Below are 21,519 nucleotides of genomic sequence, written 5' to 3' on the forward strand. Positions count from 1 at the left end.
CGCTTACAGTATCAAGTTATCTTCCATGTTTTGTTTTCTTTTTGTTAGGATTTGGAAGGCATGAACAGGCATTTTAGCGAAATAATGCATAATTTTAAAATATCTGGGTGACAACATAAAAAAACTCGAAAATGCGCGTTTTTCCAGAGATAAGACCTAGCTAGATCGATTTTTCGCCCCCAAAAACCCCCATATAGCAAATTTCATCGAAATCGTTAGAGTCGTTTCCGAGATCCCCGAAATATATATATATATATAATAAATAAATAAATAAACAAGAATTGCTCGTTTAAAGGTATTAGATAACTTCATTAAGTCCAGGATAACTCTTAGGAAGAGAGAACATTTTATTAGGATACACAAAAGGTAATGGTATTTTGACTAACTTCTTTTACTGGTTTGGCAAACTTTTCTTTTAATTTTGAAGTAATAGCCAGCCTGTAGAAAGCATTCGTAGATAAAATACTTAGTAAACTTCACGATTCATTAATTACATGGACTAATTAGATGAATGACAATGATAGCTTTACCTTCGTCACGACTCTCAAACTAAGCTCCTGAGACGTTACGAGTTTTCTCAACTGTCCTTGAAAGCATTAGAACGTAACACTAAGCAAATATCCACTGGAACACTGGGTCTAATTACCTCCAGCTTCATCATCCTAGCTCATTTCCTCCGTTACTACAAACATAATAATAACAAAGTGTATCAAAAATATCCATTAATCTCCTATATAACGCGGAAGTCGTTTCCGCGCCAAAATTGCCAAAATGGCCGCCATTAGGCTTTGGGTTTCGACGACAAAGTTGCTTTGATTTGTTGTAAAGGGTGCTCGTTATCTCGATTCAATTGAATTTAATTATACAACCGGAAACATATTTGTAAATGACTGTGATTGGGTTACATTCCAAAGAAACAAATGCGGCTGTTGACAGTTCACGACTATTCGATTTTTATAATTATCTTTTAATTTCTCAGAAATGGTTTTCGAAGTTATCATTATTATGTGTTAATTACAATGTTGACAAACTTGGCGATAAAACTGACATTAAAATTATGTATAATAAACTATCCGTTATTTCACTAACTACACTTAACTTTACAAGCAGTTGGTATAGGTAGGTAGGTAGGTATCTATTCTGGTTATTAGTTAAAACATCTTTTTCTGAATTTCACCTTTCACCGTCCCATAATTTCCTTAAGATTAGCATAAATTTACACTTTGCGAAAAACGTGAAACTCATTTGTCAGATTTTCACCAACAACGTCAGCGATAATCCGTGATCATTTCTGTCGTCATTATCCTGTTGCCGGAAGTCGATATTTTTAATAAGAAACTTAAGGAAATGCGACGTATAATATAATATAACAATCCTAGCCACCAGCATGAACCTATAATATTACGGACAGAGTTTCGCTTACAACACAACTGTTATTCCAACATCCACCAGTTTCATAGTATTTACGCGTGACACACACACATTGACAGCCCACATCCACCAGTTTGCCGTCAGACGAATCGAAACGTCATTGAAGTAAACATGTCGAAGAAAAATATAAAATATGCCGGCATGCGTAGTTAAATCCTGCTAGAATTGTACCGATCGAAAGAAAAATAGTCACGGAATAACTTTTCATCCCACCAAAAACATTTTCATGTAAAATGTTGCCAAGACGAAACCTTAAGGCTCGCACTGACAAAAAGTTATCAGATCTCTTGTAGAGCCAAGCTTCTAACTCTACAAGCCCTAACTTCACAAACTCTACACCTTAGTCAAAATATGTGGCTTGATCGTTTCACTACTGTCACATGGACGTAAGGTGAAAAATATATTCACTATATTCATTATTTTTTATAATACAGTAGTTCTTGGAGTAACGAAACGGCCAAGCCACATATTTTGACTAAGGTGTAGAGTTTGTGAAGTTAGGGCTTGTAGAGTTAGAAGCTTGGCTCTACAAGAGATCTGATAACTTTTTGTCAGTGCGAGCCTTAAGGTTTCGTCTTGGCAACATTTTACATGAAAATGTTTTTGGTGGGATTTCACTTCTTTTTGTAAGTTGCTTCCATCCCCTAACTTAAAGGGTTGCGCGTGTGATTTAAGGACCTACTATTAAAAATCCTGAAATACGTACCTCGGGGCATCTTTTATACAATCTGCTTTTTACTGATTCCCCATACAAACTTCAACCCTCTTTTTCCCCTAACGCCCTTTTCCACCCCCTTTTCACCCTTACGGGGTGATTTTGGAGTTGAAAAGTATTCTATGCCATTCCCCATTACAAAAACTATCTACATACCAAATTTCAACTAAATCGGTTCAGCGGTTATTGATTTCCCATACAACATTCCACCCCCCTTTTCCCCCCCTTAGCGGCAAAAAATTTCAAGTTTTTGAATTTTTTTGTTGTTTGTGTACTAATACTATCTTACATACCAAATTTCAGCTTCCTAGGACTTCAGGAAGTACCCTAGAGGTTTTGATGATCAACAGTGAGTGAGTGAGTCAGTGACGAAATCGGGGTTTTTTAGATATGAATAAAATCTTAAGTATAAGAGCTATGCAATTGAATTTTTTTATGTTTAATAAGTCCACTATTGACATCATATCCCGAGAATTTTGTTTATCTGGTATAATCCAAACCCAAGTTATGAGGGTTCAAAAAAACGACGAAGCGCTTCGAGAAAAGGTAGGTAGTGCCCTTGCGCTTCGCTTTGCTCGTCTTGGCGGGGGCACTACCGTGCCCCCAGATACTTAAGTTGATCAATTAGTACGTAAAACCACGATAATTTGTTGTTTATAAATTATCAAACTGCAAAACAGAAGTGTGACCAGTAACATGAATAGGGTAATTTCTCGAAAGTAGGGTAATTGATACCCTTCTTATTAAATCATTATGTATTAAGAGATCATTTAGGTAAATGGTTAAATTATTGATTGTGCATTTCAAACTAGGTCGGTATGGTAATACCCGATACTAAGGAGATTAGACGCTTACATGCATTGATAGTTAACGTTTGTTTGTTAGAGTCTGTGCGGAAAGAGAAGAGTCGTGGGATGTATGGGGCCCAATACAATCCACGACTCTTCTCTTTCCGCACAAACTCTATGTATTATAATTTTATTGTTGAAAACCAGATGTTTCAAGTTAAATGTATAAATTAAAAAAACATGACGAACTGATTTCATTACGATGCTAAATATCATTAGGTATTGAAAATTATGTTTGCACAAAATAATTGTGCAATATTGCGCATTTTCAAGACCTATAAAATCAGATACGTACACAGCTTTTTTATTGTCTAACGTAAAAATGTCCTATTTTTTTTATTTGAAAACAAGGACGACATTAAAAATAATTGTTTCACCATTACGGGAGAATTTGTGTTACATGGTAACACTCGTCTACACGCACACATTCAAACCGTCCGCCATTGCAGTGTCACAGTTTGTCTTAGGTGACAGTCCGTCCGTAATATTCTAGGTCCATGGCCACCAGCATGTGTATCCGTGGGACACGGCACAAATTCAAACCCATCCAACATTTCTTCGGTCTCAAATGTCTCAATGACGGTGCAGCCATACCTAGCCCGTCTACCTCCACCCTGCACTAGCGCCATGTTTTTGTTGTTGCTTATTCTGTTTTTTTATAATTTTACATTTTTGATAATTAAACGTGATTTATTTTATAGGAAATGCGACGTCGACTTAACTACAACTGACATATTTGAGATTTCCAATTATACATATAATTGAACCGTAAATTACACAAAATCTGCTGTGATAAGAAGCGAAGTGTGACCTATTGACAGACGGACAAAGAATCATGAAAGTATTTCTATAAATGTTTTGCATATTTATTTATTACATCAAATAAATTCGAACAAACACGTCTTTAGTTAAATACAAACATTTTTCTGATGGTATTGGCGACTGGTCCAAACCATATCCTTCAAGTTTTACATTTTTACGAAAGTAGATACATATTATCTTCAATGTTACTAACTTGTAGGTTAAAAGCAGGTTAGGATGTTATATATTTAATCGTAGTTAGGTACAGGTAGCAAGGCGTGTTTTCAATGATGTTATGAACGATTTACTTATGCAAGTAAAAAAAAATACAGGGAAAACTCGGGGGGAAAACTAATTTCTGTAAATTTATATAAATCAGCAGAATTCAATTTATGAAGCCTGAAAGCGAAAACGGTCGCTCAATGAAAATGCCGCACGTTTACGCAGGCTTTGATGTACAAAAAACTTAAAGGTCGTTTCATACCACAAATGAGACATGGCCAGCAGAATTCAAGATGAAAACAGTTGTAACTATGTTATTTTCATATTTGCGTTTTGTTTGTCTAGTTTTATATCGTCTTGATTTTTAAGTAGATTGACTGTCACCGAGGTCAAAAGGTAGTACAAACTAGTTGAGCGTAATTTAAGACTATTTGTAACCTAAAATGGTATCGTCTTGGGTCGTCCCATTCGTTTTTAGGGTTCCGTACCCAAAGGGTAAAAACGGGACCCTATTACTAAGACTCCCCTGTCCGTCCGTCTGTCACCAGGCTGTATCTCACGAACCGTGATAGCTAGACAGTTGAAATTTTCTCAGATGATGTATTTCTGTTGCCGCTATAACAACAAATACTAAAAACAGAATAAAATAAAGATTTAAGTGGGGCTCCCATACAACAAACGTGGTTTTTGACCGAAGTTAAGCAACGTCGGGCGGGGCAGTACTTGGATGGGTGACCGTTTTTTTGCTTGTTTTGCTCTATTTTTTGTTGATGGTGCGGAACCCTCCGTGCGCGAGTCCGACTCGCACTTGGCCGGTTTTTTTGTCAAGTTCTTAAATTAGACCCATTCTGCTTTCGTCACCCATTCTACATTCGTCAAGTTCATCGGTGGTCTTTTTCATCTTTGGTTATATTTTGTTGTTTGCCTTTTTCTTATTCCGGGCTCATTCCGGTATTCGTCATCATCTTTTTTGGCATGTTTGATGTTAGTCAATTTCTTTTTAGGGTTCCGTACCCAAAGGGTAAAAACGGGACCCTATTACTAAGACTCCGCTGTCCGTCCGTCCGTCCGTCCGTCTGTCACCAGGCTGTATCTCACGAACCGTGATAGCTAGACAGTTGAAATTTTCACAGAAGATGTATTTATGTTGCCGCTATAACAATAAATACTAAAAACAGAATAAAATAAAGATTTAAGTGGGGCTCCCATACAACAAACGTGATTTTTGACCGAAGTTAAGCAACGTCGGGCGGGGTCAGTATTTGGATGGGTGACCGTGTTTTTGCTTGTTTTTTTTTTTGCTTGTTCTGCTCTATTTTTTTTATTCTCATTCGTTACCGAATGTTACCGGACCCGTTACCGGACGACCCAAGACGATACCTGTCATTCTTAGTTTAGTTAGATAACAAAAATTAAACTAGGTAACCCGTAATAACGTATGTCTATAAGCCTGCTGTAAACTTGTCTACTCTAAACCTGTGAACCTCAAAAAAAATGTCGCCGAGAATAAAATTCGCCCCGTCACGTCCCCGTAATATCGTCGCATGATCAATTGCCCGCTGCTTTGGCTTTCATAATAGTTTGTAGCAGGGCTTGTTAACGTTACCAATTCACATTATAAAGTAACGTTACTTAACGTTAAAATCATAAAAATACCTTATTACCGGTAGTAAATGGTAACGATACTTGATAACTTAACATTATTATAACGTTAGCTAGTTAACGTTAATTTTACCGGTAATTTTACTTTTTATTGCAGGGCTTGTTAACGTTACCCAATTCACATTATAAACTAACGTTACCAAACTAACGTTAACACTATCATTCTTTAAGCTGATATTTGCTTGTAATTTCATACACAATTTTAAGGCCAGTAGACCTTATTGACCATAAATACGGCAGGGCTTCTGTCAAATTGAAATAGAATCAGTCAAAATACATTAAAGATTATTATGTACGTTAGTAAAACTCAACTTTAATTCTAGTAGTTAGAGTTCATAGTCTTTTGTCATTATTCTTTATGTTTATCAAATGAAAGAGGTGGTATTCTACTTGTTTAAGATCTTTGTCCAATATGCATTGCGTCTCACTCTCTCATTAAGCAAAATGTGAGACGCAAATACACAATGGACCGAGATTGGACAGATAAAATACCACCCGGCTGTGTCGGAATATATTTACCAAAATAAGAAGGTTGCAAAACGTCATAAATTAGTTTGTTAAATATGATGGTATAGCTAATTCGTTACTTGGTCGGTTTATATTAGGTACAGGCGTCTTTGATATAATATACGTCAAGATTATATAGGTTGGATAATGTCTTGATTTTTTTTGTGAAATATGGAGGTGTTGCTGAAATGTAATTTAGTCGGATTATATTAAATGAGACACCTATTTATTGATGCTACTGCTTGCTTGTAAAATAGTCTGGTCAGCACAGTTCATAATGTATGAGAGCTCTACATGAATTCTCACACCAGAGATTTTTTGAGATGTGATAACCTATGTTGCAAATACTATATTTAAAAAGAAATCTCCACAAAATATGTCACATTCTTTTAATAAATCCAAACTATTATTAAAATACAAAAAATATATCAAAACATGAATCCGACACTCGAGATTTTAATATCATTTTATTTTACATTTCCAATTCCCGTTTCATTTACACCCAATATTAAATCTTTTTCCGTAATAAAATGCGTATATAATTACTGTCATCATCTGTATTTATTTTATTTCTTTAACCCCTTATTCATAAACGCGCTACAAACTTCAATTAGCTAATAATAGTAATAATCGTTTGTCCTTATCTGTCACTTTAACTTATGTATTTGTAAGTAAGGGATAAACATAATTGAACTAAATCAGGCCCGTAAAGTTTATGAATAAAGTGGTTAATCTTTATTGCACAAAAGAAAAACCTTATAGTACAAGAGGCGGACTTAATGCCATAAGGCATTCTCTACCAGTTAACGATGGCTTGTACTCCGGGCCATTTGATCGATGACCTCCTTTGATTATTTATTTTTAATGGACGCCAAAATCCAGACAGGAACTTCGATTTTGACATTTACCACAGTAATGCAGTCGGTAGCAATGTGGCGCTTCAAAATTGCTGCAGTCGACTGCATTGCTGTAGAAAACGTGAAAAAGGTCATTCAAAGGGTAATAGGGTTATATACACCGCGGGGGTTATTACCCGAAAGATTTAAACCAACGATTTTAGATCCTAATTAGAGTATATAAAGTTATATAACACATAGTCCAAAAACCCTTAATTTAAGAGATATTAATTATTTAAAACAAATCACAAGTTAAAAAATCTCAATTCTAACACACCCTTATGCGTGACGTAGCCACCAACTAATTTTACACGCAGACGCACTAACTGCATGGTTATTAGTCAAATTCGAACTTCTAACGAAATTTTGTTCTGTTCTCAATCACGAGAGTGCAAACTATTTACCTTCACGATAACTGGGTGATAGTTTGACGAAAATGACGAAATTGATGTCAAGATATGCGCAAGATAAAATCTTTAAATTTGATTGACTGTAATAAATAAAATTCGCCATGCCGCATTATCCTCCGGCTCATTTAGCGGATATTCACTTTGTGTACGGATTTGGAAACCCGAAGAACTATGTGCTTCCGGCACGACGGACCCACTTCAGCCTCGTTCCCAGTTCGTAAATTGGCTAGACGAACAATACCCTGAGAGGTGGATTGGCCGTGGAAGCAACGTCCTAACCTGGCCCGCCCGGTCACCCGACTTAACGCCATTGGTTTTTTTTTCTATGGGGAACTCTGAAAGATAAGGAAGGAATACTCAACACCAGTGAAGTCTGGAGAAGAATTATTAATAAAAATTCGAACGGCTTCCGAAGGAATAAAGAACACTTTTGTAAACCTAAATAATGAAATCCGTTTAAAATTAAATCTTTGTGCTGAAAACGGTGGTACACACTTCGAAAACCTAATTCATTCTTCTTCTTCAACCTAGCGTTTTCCCGGTCTAGCGCCAGGGTCCGCTTTCCTGCTCAGCCTTCTCCACTTTGCCCGGTCTTCGGCATCCTCAGGTGTGAAAACCTAATTCATTAAATTAATAAAAAAGCGTAATTGTTTAACATAGTTGTTTATTTTACTTTACTCAGTATAAATCAACACATCGAATTTAAAATACGTACTGATAAGCATGATCGATATTTTAACAAAAGGTCATTCATTGATTTTAACAAAGTAATCATCCCTTTCCAGCTGTAGTATGAGTTAAAACAATAAGAGACATGATTTCTTTCGGATATAATCATGGTTAATGGCTTTGGTTATCTCACTCAAAGGAAAAGATTTTATCGCAAAGTTTCAACAATAATAACTGCACTGTACCTACTGTTGTAGTAATTAATAAAGTTTTGATACAATTTGTGGTATTTTGAGGTGCCAATCAATTGAAATAATTTCAACGTAAACATGATCCTAGACATAACTTGACACTTCTTGTCATGGAACACATGTCTCTGCATTCGCCGTGCATCGTATGATATCGGAGTGATTCGTGAAATGTCATGCTCGCTCTCTGTTTCTCCACTTGAGATTAATTAAACTCGCTCACTCTCTGAATAAAGGTTTGTTCACAAAGAAGCGGTAAATTAATATGATTTAATTTGTACTGAAATAGTAGTTTAATTAAAATATATAATTGGACCCATGTTGATATAACATTATTTACTCGTACTGTCGTCAAAAATACGTGGTTTAAATCTTTCGGGTTATTAAATCCCGCGGTGTATAAGATGAAATGATGCATTAATAAAACTTTAGTTAACTAACAATATTATATTAAATCATTAACAACTTTGACAGCACGATCTCTTCGCAGGTAGGTGCTCTACAAGGAGTTTATATTACAACATTATTTCCAAGAAATAATCTCTCATTATTAAATTATACAACGGGACTTAATCGCGTATCGTTGTATAATTTAATAATGTGTAAAAATCGTGAAAGTTTAAATCAGTGTAATCTCTCATTGTTACGAAAATGTTGGTAGGGTGGCTTTAGGTTACTTTTCGTTCATATCGTCTTGGATATGGGTGAACATGGTGTTAATACACTCAGTATCAATCTACCTGTAAAGATATTGTAGCCTGGCCTTTTCTCGAAAAGTCTTCTAGAGAAATTTACGCTCATGTCGTCTCGGATATGAGTATATTTGGTATCAGTGTATTCAGTATAATATCCTGAACACAAATATATGAGATGACAAGCGCGAAAGTGGTGAGAGTAGTTACTGTGATGCAAAGTTTTTACCATTTTTCTTTTAAACATACCATGTGGGGTACCAAATGAAAGGGCCTTGTGAGTAGATCACAAATATATAACATACTGTAACACTTTTACTACTTAATCCAACAAATTATTTGAAAACGTTCAAAAATTTCACAATGAGTTGATTTCCAACTGCTCTAAATTGACTAAGATAACTTGATCCCAAGTTTCCTTGCAATTATACGTAATCGAGAGCCAGGCTCATACCAGTTCTCATGTCGCGATGCGCTATCGCTAACAAAAACTAAGCGTTACGAATTGCTGACATTTGCTTCTTTTAGTTTCTCTACTCAAGCATCGGATGACAGGATCGTTGAAAAGGGACAAACATATCCTTTGACGTTACGTTACTCTTCTCGTGAATTGTCAAATTTTAAAATTCGAAATTAGCTTTGGAATTTGTCCGGGTGGCTATTCGAAGTATAACTTGGTGGACGGTACTTACTAACCAAATAAGCTTGAGATCCAGTATCATAGATAGTTGTAAGACTTTAAGGGTCTATTTATATCTGACTGTGCATCCTGTATTCTAAACGTTTTGTGAATAGATATAAAAATTGACACCTATCATTTTTCACATAAACACAGACACTTTATGCATTGAATTATTAAACCTTAACGCAATGCCATAAGTCATAAGGTATATTTTCCTAATATACCTTGATGCTAATTCAAACTTTGTTATAAAAGATGTCATTTTATATCATTCGCGCGTGCATTTCACTCGTACTAGATGAAATATGTATTGGTGCGAGCGAGACAGTTGGGCGAATGATAACAAAATGATATCTTTTTGACATCTTAAACAAAGTTTGACTTGGCCTCTGTGGAAGCCTGGAAATACAGCATACTTCATTGACTTTTTATGCTGGAAATTGATTTAATTATTGCGAGAAAAATAAGTATGTAGTCTTCAATAACTTGTACAGTTATGTACTGCCAAAAAACTAGAAGTGTCCATTAATTGTGTAGAACATTATTTGCTGTTTGTTTCCAAAATCATGCTGCTATTCTGCGAATATAGCAGTTCCTCGGGCAGATAAATTAAACATGATCGAAACAAATACTATTAAATTAACCACAATAGTAAACTTTTCTCTCAGTGTGGGATATTCTCGGTAATGGAAAACTTACAAAATTATTGTTTTTTTCATTAAATCTATAATTAATATTATTGTCGGGAGAAATTCTGACCGTGTAGTCGTGTAAGCTTCATAGCCCATTCTTCAAAAAAATTCTAGTTAGAAATTACTGTTTAGGTAGTATAAAATATAAAATAAAAAAAATGTTATTTCTAAAAAACGGGAACAGATATCAAGTTGTTAATTCGCAGACGGGTATTCAATATGATATATAATTCACCCGTGTAGAAACATTTTACTGTGCAATTAATGTAACTTTAACTTTATATTGACTCCACTATTAGTAATTCGGTATTGTTAGATTACAAAGTAATCTGGGAATCGGTAATCAGATTACAAAGTAATTTCGAGTAATCGTGGAACCAGGAATCAATTACGAAATGCCCATCTCCATTTAATATGTCTTTGTCTCACGGAAGTTTTGTTATTAAAATTGCCCATCTCTGCTTGAGAGTGAATGAACATTCGCTCGATTGTCAACGATGATGGCACCTATCAGTTAATCAAACGGTAAATAAGCAGCTGTTAACGTTACCTACTAACGTTAACAATGGTGTATCGATACCTTTGACTTAACGTTAGCTCAAATTGACAGCTGCTAACGTTACCATTTTGTTACCGGTAAAGAGTAGTATAACTAACGGTACCTGGTCTAACGTTAGTTACAACTTAACGTTAAATCTGTCACCTTGTGGTAACGATACCAACTTTTTAACGGTATTTAAAGCCCTGGTTTGTAGGTGAATAATGTACGAGCTGCTGGTGTGGAGGATCGATTTTGTGGGAAATATGTACCTAGGTATGTTTTGTTACAAAGGAAGGGTTGTGTTGTAAAGTATGACTTTTAGATAAGTACACATACATGACTTTTAATGTGCAGTTCTTGTGGTATATATTTAGGTTCCGGCAGGAGAGTTGTGGCAAATGATTACACGAACACACACACATACACACACTCGCATACACACACAAATTCCGTAAAAGGTTGTGAATGACATAACTGCTAAATATTAAAGCTAAACTTAAGGTTTTTTTTATCATTTGCGTGGGTTATCAAAACTCTGGTGCCGACATTTTATACTTGACATTTTAATTAAATTTTCATAGCGAATACTTTTTCAGTCCGAAACATTTTTAATTTAACTATTTATCGTATGGCATTTATTTTACACTGTACCTACATTCATTAATATTTTTCATGATTTGTTTTATTCTGTTACTGTTAGCTTTGAGGTTAAGCTCTGGTTTCCTAGAATAGCGGTGCTGTCATATAGCGGCCGTTTCCATACAAAATACTACTCCATCCATATTTAGCCGTATTATTGTATGGAGACGGCCGCTATATGACGACACCGCTATTCTAGGCAAACAAAACTTTAGAATTCGGAGAATACACGCACACGGTTCTTAGATTGGTTGCTAAATGCACAGTGTATAACATTTACCATTACGCTACAACTATAGCTAGATACAAATATTAATCCTAACAGTTACATTCCAATAATATTAATCGCGCACTCCGTCAATTTGATGTAGAACACAGAACTGGCCTGCTGAAACGGCTGCAGACGATGCAACAAGTGCAGTCGCTTCAAGTTCAAACTTCGGCTTTGCATTATTCATTCTGAAGAATGGTGATGGCACGTTATTATGACTAACTTTTTAAATGCTGTCCATGCTCGGATTTGAAGTAAGTGATAACGTAATAGTAAAATCACGGTTGTGTGCTTTATTTAAGACTAAGTTTTCGTCATTTTGAAAATACGTTTGTTCCGAATAATACAATTGCTTGATATCCACCATGCATCAATCTTTTTGAAAGTAAAAAATTCGTTGGTGCGGTAATTCCAGATCAATACGGACCTTCAAGAAAGAGCGTACTCTTTTAAATGTCGGCAACGCATTTACCTCTCTTGTGTTGCGGTCGTTCATGGGTGACTGTAATCGCTTACCATGAGGCGATTCGTCTGCTCATTTGCCTATATTATAAAAAAGATGTTAAACTGATTGAATAGGTATATTAATTTTAAGGACAATCTAATACATTTAAATAACACTCAATTGGTAAACTTATCACAAATTTAGGCCAAGGTCTCAGGAGCATACCGCACTCAACCACTGCCCAGTAAACTGCCGCGACTTCCCTAATCACGTGGCACTACATCACGGGAACGACTGGCCCGCACGATATGGGAGAAAAACGGACGGATAGGGGACTCCATCCAGTTAATGGGACCCGCGGTAATGGCGTAATATCCTGAGGACCTTGAACTGCAGTTGTGGTCATAGGAGGAAGATAAGCTCCAATTTATTTGTATTTTGTTGGTATTCTGGCTCGCGATAAGAAATAATGTTAGAAATAACTAACAATACTCGTACAGTGAGCAGCAGAAGTTGCTAAGCGGGCGAGGTGTTCAAAATTACCTTTACACGCTTTTAATAAAGTCGCTGAGAATGTTTAAGTTTTTCCTACTATATATTTACAAGTACAGGTAGTAACGAGTAGGTTGGAAAAGCTATTTTCTGAATGTCAGCATTGCCAGCGCACAAAAGGACCCCACAAGTTCGAATTCACAGAAATGAAAGACGTCATTGTGTAAGTAAAGGACAATCTTAAAACGATTTTCAATCGCCGTTAATATTTGTACCTACCTGATTGAAATAAGGTTAAAAAGTGTAGGCTCGAAACAGATGGCACCTATGATATTTTCAAATGCCAGGCTTTAATTAAAAATCTTGCCAAGTAGGTAAACCACAAAAAAATGGACTTACATAGACTTACACAGACATACATCGCCCGCGCGCGCGACATGACTTACGCGTCCCTCTTTAAATTAGTGCCTTTGAGTATCCTAATAACGAAAGCGCAAATTTGCACCAAATTTCGCCCTGACGACCTGTTTTTATAATGGCTGACACTGCAGTAGGTAAAGCGCAGATTAACCCGTCAAAGGGCCGCTTTCGCTAAACGCCCTGCGTCAGTTATAACTCTGTTTTCACGATGTCAGATCCTTAATTAGTTAGCTGCAGACACAGCCGTTTAGCGGGGCTTTAAGGTTTAATATCCCGGTAAAATAAAGGCGCTGACAGTTTAATTTGTCGATTATCGCCTGAGCATACTCGCCCAACAATAGGATTGGAAACAATAAATAAAGGGCTGAATTGTAATTGGAGAACAAACTGGGATCAATTAAGGCCGTCGCAGATGGAGGGTTGAAGCCTGTTTAGAATAATCGTTTGGTTTCGTGTGAGCTCGGTCCGAGTGTGAAGTTATATGACTTCTTGAAACGAGAATACGGGTTGACCTAGTAATACATAAATGTTTATCACAGCTTCGATAAAATCAAAGGACCTTTATGATTCGACACAACTATAGTTCGTTTTTTAGGGTTCCGTAGCCAAATGGCAAAAAACGGAACCCTTATAGATTCGTCATGTCTGTCTGTCTGTCTGTCCGTCTGTCTGTCCGTCCGTATGTCACAGCCACTTTTCTCTGAAACTATAAGAACTATACTGTTGAAACTTGGTAAGTAGATGTATTCTGTGAACCGCATTAAGATTTTCACACAAAAATAGAAAAAAAAACAATAAATTTTTGGGGTTCCCCATACTTCGAACTGAAACTCAAAAAAAATTTTTTCATCAAACCCATACGTGTGGGGTATCTATGGATAGGTCTTCAAAAATGATATTGAGGTTTCTAATATAATTTTTTTCTAAACTGAATAGTTTGCGCGAGAGACACTTCCAAAGTGGTAAAATGTGTGTCCCCCCCCCCCCTGTAACTTCTAAAATAAGAGAATGATAAAACTAAAAAAAATATATGATGTACATTACTATTCCGCTCCGAGCGCTCTGAGTGTGGACGTGTTGATTGTTGCTGTGTGATTGTTTACGGTACGCGGTGCTAAAAATATTTACAATGGTGCAATGTAAAAAGTGTAAATTGTTTGTATCGACTGCCAAGGAAGATACCATCAAGTGTAAAGGTGGATGTGATGGAATTTTGCATAAGAAATGTGCGCGAAAGGTGGGCCTAAAAGAACTGTGCGATGATTGTGGAAATAAAGGTTCTCCTACAACGCCTAGAATTTCCTTGGAACCTGGAAACGTTACGGTAGAGGCTCTGCTGAAGGAGGTAAACAAAAAGCTCGAAATAGTCTACAATATCGAAAAAAAAGTGCAGGAGATGTCAGATCGGATAGATGAGTACTCAGAACGATATGGGGAGCTGGTCGAGTTCAAAGAAAGAGCAGAGAGTAAAATTATCGCGTTAGAGAGGAAAAATGTCTATTTACAAAAGTGCAACGTAGCCCTGGAGGAAAGAGTAGAGATGCTCGAACAGAAAGAGAAAGAGAAAGTAATTGAGTTGGCATGCGTAGACGAGCTCGAACACGAAAAACTAGACGAAGTAGTAGCATCTATTGCACAAAAGCTTGATCTCGAAACCGAGGACATTGAGCAGGTACGGAGAGTGGGTGCCCCAAAGAAGAAGGTAGACACAGAACTCGGCGATAAGCAGGCGCGCGCGCGGCCTATCGTTGTTACCATGCGCACAAAGGCAGCACGGGACCAATGGATAAACAAGCGCAAGACTCGTCTCACTAATGGCGCAATTTTTGGTAATAACAATCAAAAAAGGATCTATATCAATGAGGATATGACTAAGTTCAAACGCCAATTATTTTGGTCCGCTAAAAACCAGCTAAAACCTACGTACAGTTATGTGTGGTTCCAGAAGTCTAACATATTAGTAAAGAAGAGTGAGTCAGAAAAGAAAATCTATAATATAAGAAGCGAAGAGGATATCAAATCCCTAATTGAAAACATTGGAAATACGGCTGAGTAAACAGTATAATAATACATAATCAGGCGCCGTTGTTGAGCGCATACACACTACTTGATTTTTTAAATTACATAATATATAATAAGTTATGAACAGTGCATTCGATTTCTTAGATGAGGATATCGAATATACTAGATACGACAGTACAACACTATGGAGTGATAGTATTAAAAATAAAACGAAAGAATTAGATATTATACACTTAAATATTAGGTCACTCAGAAAGCAGTTTGGAGAGCTCCTTGTATTACTGAAGCAATGTGATGAAAAAATAGACTTGCTTATATTATCAGAAGTAAATGTCAGAGAAGAAGAACTATCATTTTATTCAATACCTGGATATAATCTGCACTCTAATACGAGAGAAGAAAGTAGAGGAGGAGGATTGCTGATATATGCGAATAATAACCTCGATTTTACTGCGGATAAGAGGGATATTACATCAGCGGAAATGTTGCATGGGAAGTTGAAGAACGAAGATAAAATAGTACATGTTTTCTCTTTTTATAGACCGCCTAAAAATAACAAGATAAAGTTTGTGGAAGAAGTCAGATACCTACTCAAACAGATTCCCCCTAATGAGGACGTAATCGTGATCGGGGATATGAATTTAGATCTATCAAGCGACGATATGAATACCATTATTTCAAGTTATAAAACCATGTTGTGTGAATACGGTCTCCAGTGCGCTATACCGCCGACGGAGATAACGCGCGAGGCGATAGTAGATGGAAGGCTGCAGTCATCGTGTATCGATCATGCGTGGGTGCGAAGGCGCAGTGTATCGCGCGCCGCCGCCGCGCACATGCTTACCTGCAAGTTGTCCGACCACCACATCATAGGGATACGGCTGGACTTAGTTACAAGCGATAATGACCCGAATGTGCGTGCGGATAAGTATGCATTGAATAACCGTAAAATTATAGATCAGCTGAAAATAATAAATTGGTCTGAGTTGTTAACAATCGACTGTCCCTTGATCCTATATGAAAAAATATGTTCTGTTTTTAGCAACATCTATAATGAGTCATTAACTGAATGTAAACAGGGAAAAAATAAAAGAGTAACACAACCATGGATAAATAAAGGATTAGAAAGCATGATTGCGCAGAGGGATACATTATTTAGAATTTGGAAAAGTAATCCTAAAAATATGAATTTGAGATTAGAATATACACGATACCGAAATAAATTAAACAAAATTATAAATGTTGCTAAGAATAAATTCAGACAAAATGAAATTGTAAAATGTGAGGGTGATTCTCGAAAAATATGGGGCAAAATTAATAATTGGATAGGTCGAGTTAAGGGGAATGTAGACAGCACAATAATGAAATATTTGGGAAAAACAAATAATGTGGAAAGTATCTGTAATCAGTTTTCAAGTACTTTTACACAGGAAATTGTAGATATTAAACATAATTGCGATCAAAAGTTCTTAGATAGAAACTCCTATGTAAACGAGAGTAATGTGTCTTTTAGATTCAAAAATGTAAATGGCAGCGATGTCGAAAAAATAATTGACAAATTGAGTTATGGGAAAGCACCTGGTACGGATAAAATAAGAGTTCAGGATGTAAAAAGTGTTAAAAACGACCTAAGTATAATTTTGGCTAAGTTTATTAATCTGTGTTTATCGAAAGGCCTATACCCTGATCAATTAAAAAAATCTATAATTAGGCCAATTTACAAGCAAGGCTCCCATTTAGACTATACAAATTATAGACCAATTGCTATTTTGCCTGTATTAAATAAAATAGTGGAAAAAGTTGTGGTAGGACAAATGAGCACTTTTTTAGAACATTTCAATATAATATCGCAAGCGCAGCATGGTTTCAGGAAGGGACGTAGTACCGCTACAGCCTTGACCCAGTTCTCTAATTATGTTAACAGGTGCCTTGACGGCGGACAACAGGTTATTGCTTTGTTTATTGATTATAAAAAAGCATTCGACACGCTGGACCACGAGCAGCTGTTGCAGGCAATGGATGAATGTGGCATCAGAGGACCCACGAAACAATGGTTCCGCGAATACCTAAACAACAGGACCCTACGAACGACCATCAACGGGGAGTCGGGATCCGATGCGCATGTCACTCTCGGTGTGCCGACCGGCTCTGTATATGGGCCGGTCGGGTACATCATGCATGTGAACAGCGTGGCGAATGTAGTCCAAAACTGCACAGTCTACATGTACGCGGATGATATGTGCCTGTTGTTCGCCGGTAAGGACGTCGAAGACATGGTGAGTACAGTGCAGGTGGATTTTGAGAATGTTACTAAATGGGCCCACGACAATGGAATAATTTTGAATTTAAATAAAACTAAATGTATGCATATATTTTCTCCGTACAACAAAATAGCAAAAAATTTAAAGGCATGTGAAATTAATATAGTAGGACATTCATATGAATGTTTACATAAAAATAAAAATAATTGCACCTGTAATAAATTAGAAGTAGTAGAGGAATTTAAGTATCTGGGTTTAATTATAGATAAACATTTCAATTTCAAACCTCACATAAATCAAATATGCAATAGGCTTAGGTCTATTTTGGGTCAATTTTACCACCTAAATCGAATTGTTAATAAACGCACCTTGCACATTGTTTACCATGCACTTGCTGACGCATTATTAAGCTATGGACTCAGCTGTTACGGACTTACCTTTAAAACTTATTTAGATAAAATAAAGATACTCCAGATAAGATTACTTAAATATTTGGTCGGTTTTAAAAATAGGAAAAGGCACAGACATAATTATGATACACTTTTCTCAACTTGTAAGATACTTCCTGTGCATTGTAAGGTTGTATATTTAAATGTATTACATAGTTACTACATTGATGATTGTAAAATAACAAGAATAAGTAAGCGTGACACTAGGTCTGCTAAGAAAATAAGATTGACGCAACCGTCAGCAAAAAACTTTTATGGCCGGAGAACAAAAGAATACTTGATTCCCAAAATTTATAACGAGTACCCTCTTTTACTTGAAACACCTAAATTAAACATAGGTAGATTAAAGTCGAGATTTAAACAGATTTTACTACACAAATATGAAAACTTAACCTAGCTACCTACTTTCTTACTTGTTTTCGATTTTTAACAAATTTTTGTGCCGCTTTAATATTATAAGAATTCTCCCTGTTATGTTCATGTCCTGAAATGTCATGTACTAAACAAATACTATATATGTTAGGTTATCTCTCTTAACTGATTCAATTGAAATCCTACTAGGCTAGACTGTAAAGTGTAATTGGAATACATAATATTTATAAAGTAATTCATTAACAAAGCTTAATACAATTTAATGTGATTGGATGGCCGTGCGTGGACCTTATCTCTACGATATAAGATCTACGCATGGTTATAGTTGAGTGTGATGCTGTCTCGCAAGATAGATTTAAGATACATACATATAAGTAAATTTATGTTCCTAATGCTAACTTGTTACTATTAATAATTAGTGTACCTAATTTAGCTTAAGATTACTCTAGAGCGCACCGCCAACAAACTGTCTCACAGTTTGGCGAAACATTAGATTAAGGTACTAAAATGCTGTATTTTATGTAAAATTTAAAAAAAAAAAAAAAAAAAAAAAAAATTACCAATTGTTAATTGTCCCGCGGTGCAGGCTCGCAAAGGCCCGGAAGTCACTTGGGATCTTAGGCCTAAAATTATATAATTTGCTACCTGAGGAAATAAAACTATCAAAAACTGAATTAAAGTTTGACAGAAATCTTAAAAAAATGTTAACTGACTTAGCATGCTATAGCGTCGACGAATTTGTTGAAACGTGCACTAACCCTAAGTAATTTATGTACTATGTATAACCTGAGATGTATAATCAAATGTATACCATATAAATAAAATGATGACTGGTTAAGCCATATGCGACCCTAATGACTATACTACTGATTTAGAATTTGTTATGTTTACAATTATGTTTTATTTATAATAAGTTAAGTGACATAAATATCACTCCTGAAATGCTGTACCTACTAGTATTAGTTGAATACGTACCTACCTGACCTGTAAAACATTGACTTTTATGGATAAATGTCTTGTATCTTGTATCTTGTACCATGTAAACTTCCACCGAAAATTGGTTTGAACGAGATCTAGTAAGTAGTTTTTTTTTATACGTCATAAATCGCCTAAATACGGAACCCTTCATGGGCGAGTCCGACTCGCACTTGGCCGCCTTTTTAGCATTAGAAATAAGGTAAACAATCGTGATGTGTTTTTGGGGCTCCGTACCCAAAGGGTAAAAACGGGACCCTATTACTAAGACTCCGCTGTCCGTCCGTCTGTCACCAGGCTGTATCTCACGAACCGTGATAGCTAGACAGTTGAAATTTTCACAGATGATGTATTTCTGTTGCCGCTATAACAACAAATACTAAAAACAGAATAAAATAAAGATTTAAGTGGGGCTCCCATACAACAAACGTGATTTTTGACCGAAGTTAAGCAACGTTGGGCGGGGTCAGTACTTGGATGGGTGACCGTTTTTTTGCTCGTTTTTTGTTGATAGTGCGGAACCCTCCGTGCGCGAGTCCGACTCGCACTTGGCCGGTTTTTTAATTTAAAAACACATTTTAAAAATAAGTTACGGTAAATATGTAACAATTATGAATCTAATACGATCTTTTATAGTCTTCTGCTTTCATAAGTAATAGTTATTGATTTTTCAAAAGTGTTTTTCAATTAAAAGATATTTCAAAATTGCTTACCTTCTTTCAAGTTCTTTCTAATGCTAAAAAAAACGAACTATAATGCATGGCTAAAATTTGTATGGCATAAACATAATATAATAAAAAACAATTTTTTACATATTTCATATTTCTTTATTTTGTATATGCAATACATTACACGTCAAAACATTGTAGGTACAGATAAGATTAAATTAACACTTATTCTTAATTACATTTTCTATTATTGATAACATAATGAGCAAAGTTTACTTTAATAGTAGTTTATGCAACAGTGATATAATAAGGGTTCTTAAAATTCAAGGGTCGAAGTTACAAAACGAGACGTAGTCGAGTTTTGTAAAAAAAGACCCGAGAATTTTAAGAACCAATTATGAGCTGTTGCATACATTACTTTTTCTATGACAGCTGCAGCAAAAAAAAAAAAAAAAAAAAAAAAAAAGTTATTATTTTAAAAAAAGAGATTATTAAAAAAAAAGAGTTATTATTAAAAAAAAGAGTTATTATTAAAAAAAAGAGTTATTATTAAAAAAAAAAGAGTTATTATAAAAAAAAAGAGTTATTATTTAAAAAAAATTGAGTTATTATTTAAAAAAAAAAGAGTTATTATTGTAAATGAAAACATACCTCTTTCAATCAAGATGATCGGAACTTGTATCTTTAAAAAAAAATAAAGCAGTTGTATTATACTCATAAGATGACTGCTAGCAGTCATCTTATGAGCCTATAGACAAAGCATTCAAATGACATTGCTTTAGATATCACTGTCAGTCATTTAATTGACACATTTAAGTGCTGGAGTAGAAAAAACAAATTATACAATGTCAGGTTAACTAGAATAAGAAATAACCATAAATTTAAAAATTAAACTAAAGTAAATTCAATTTAAATTAAATGTCACAGAATTATCGAATGTCATAAAAAGCATTATTAATTAGCCATTTCTTTAATTTCCTATAAAATGAGTTATTTTTTTCTATGATTTTTATGTCATTTGGGATAGCATTGTATATTTTCGGACCGATTACATAGCATACCTATCTTAAATCTCCAACAGTCTTATAATGAATATATAGTTTAGGCTATATAGTCAAGTTGGGTAGTCTACCCAGAGGGCCTAGCCAAGATGACAATCGTACATCCACAAACGCAAAATAAAAAGTAATAAAAATATAGTATCTGGATGACAGCTGCTACGAAGAGTCAAGTGACTATTTCCATACATTGTTTAAGTTTCGTTTAGCAACTTGGTTAGGGCTTGGGAACTGCCTGTTGTTTATGTGTATGTCTTATGTATATTCTTTCGTGTTTTATTTTCAAGGTGAGCAAAAGAGTTATTGTACTCAAAAACGGAGGAACTAAAGCACATTAGAGGAGTGTTTTGCGAGTTTGCGGTGTCACGTAGCAACGGGGAACCCCGGAACGCGACACCCTTCCGCCAAAACTCTTTATGAAAATCAACAAT

General features: G+C 35.5%; 3 protein-coding genes across 4 annotated transcripts in view; 2 read left to right on the forward strand and 1 right to left on the reverse strand.

The window, feature by feature from the left end:
- Positions 1-21,519, reverse strand: part of LOC134658021 (dipeptidyl aminopeptidase-like protein 6) — a 205,773-nt gene that overhangs the window by 90,446 nt on the left and 93,808 nt on the right. The window lies entirely within an intron of this gene.
- LOC134658032 (trypsin-5-like) overlaps positions 1-21,519 on the forward strand; it is a 93,579-nt gene that overhangs the window by 48,227 nt on the left and 23,833 nt on the right. The gene's annotated exons all lie outside the window — the stretch shown is intronic.
- On the forward strand, positions 14,337-15,366 carry LOC134658091 (uncharacterized). Its single transcript, XM_063513696.1, has one exon. It carries the CDS (start codon positions 14,413-14,415, stop codon positions 15,337-15,339), a length of 927 nt encoding a protein of 308 aa, XP_063369766.1. The 5' UTR covers positions 14,337-14,412; the 3' UTR covers positions 15,340-15,366.

The sequence above is a fragment of the Cydia amplana genome, chromosome 21, assembly GCF_948474715.1.
Source record: "Cydia amplana chromosome 21, ilCydAmpl1.1, whole genome shotgun sequence".
In the NCBI taxonomy this organism is placed as follows: domain Eukaryota; kingdom Metazoa; phylum Arthropoda; class Insecta; order Lepidoptera; family Tortricidae; genus Cydia; species Cydia amplana.

Bases quoted from the DNA above. Each gene is read 5' to 3' on its own strand.
- LOC134658091 (XM_063513696.1), top strand. From the start codon at position 14,413: ATGGTGCAATGTAAAAAGTGTAAATTGTTTGTATCGACTGCCAAGGAA.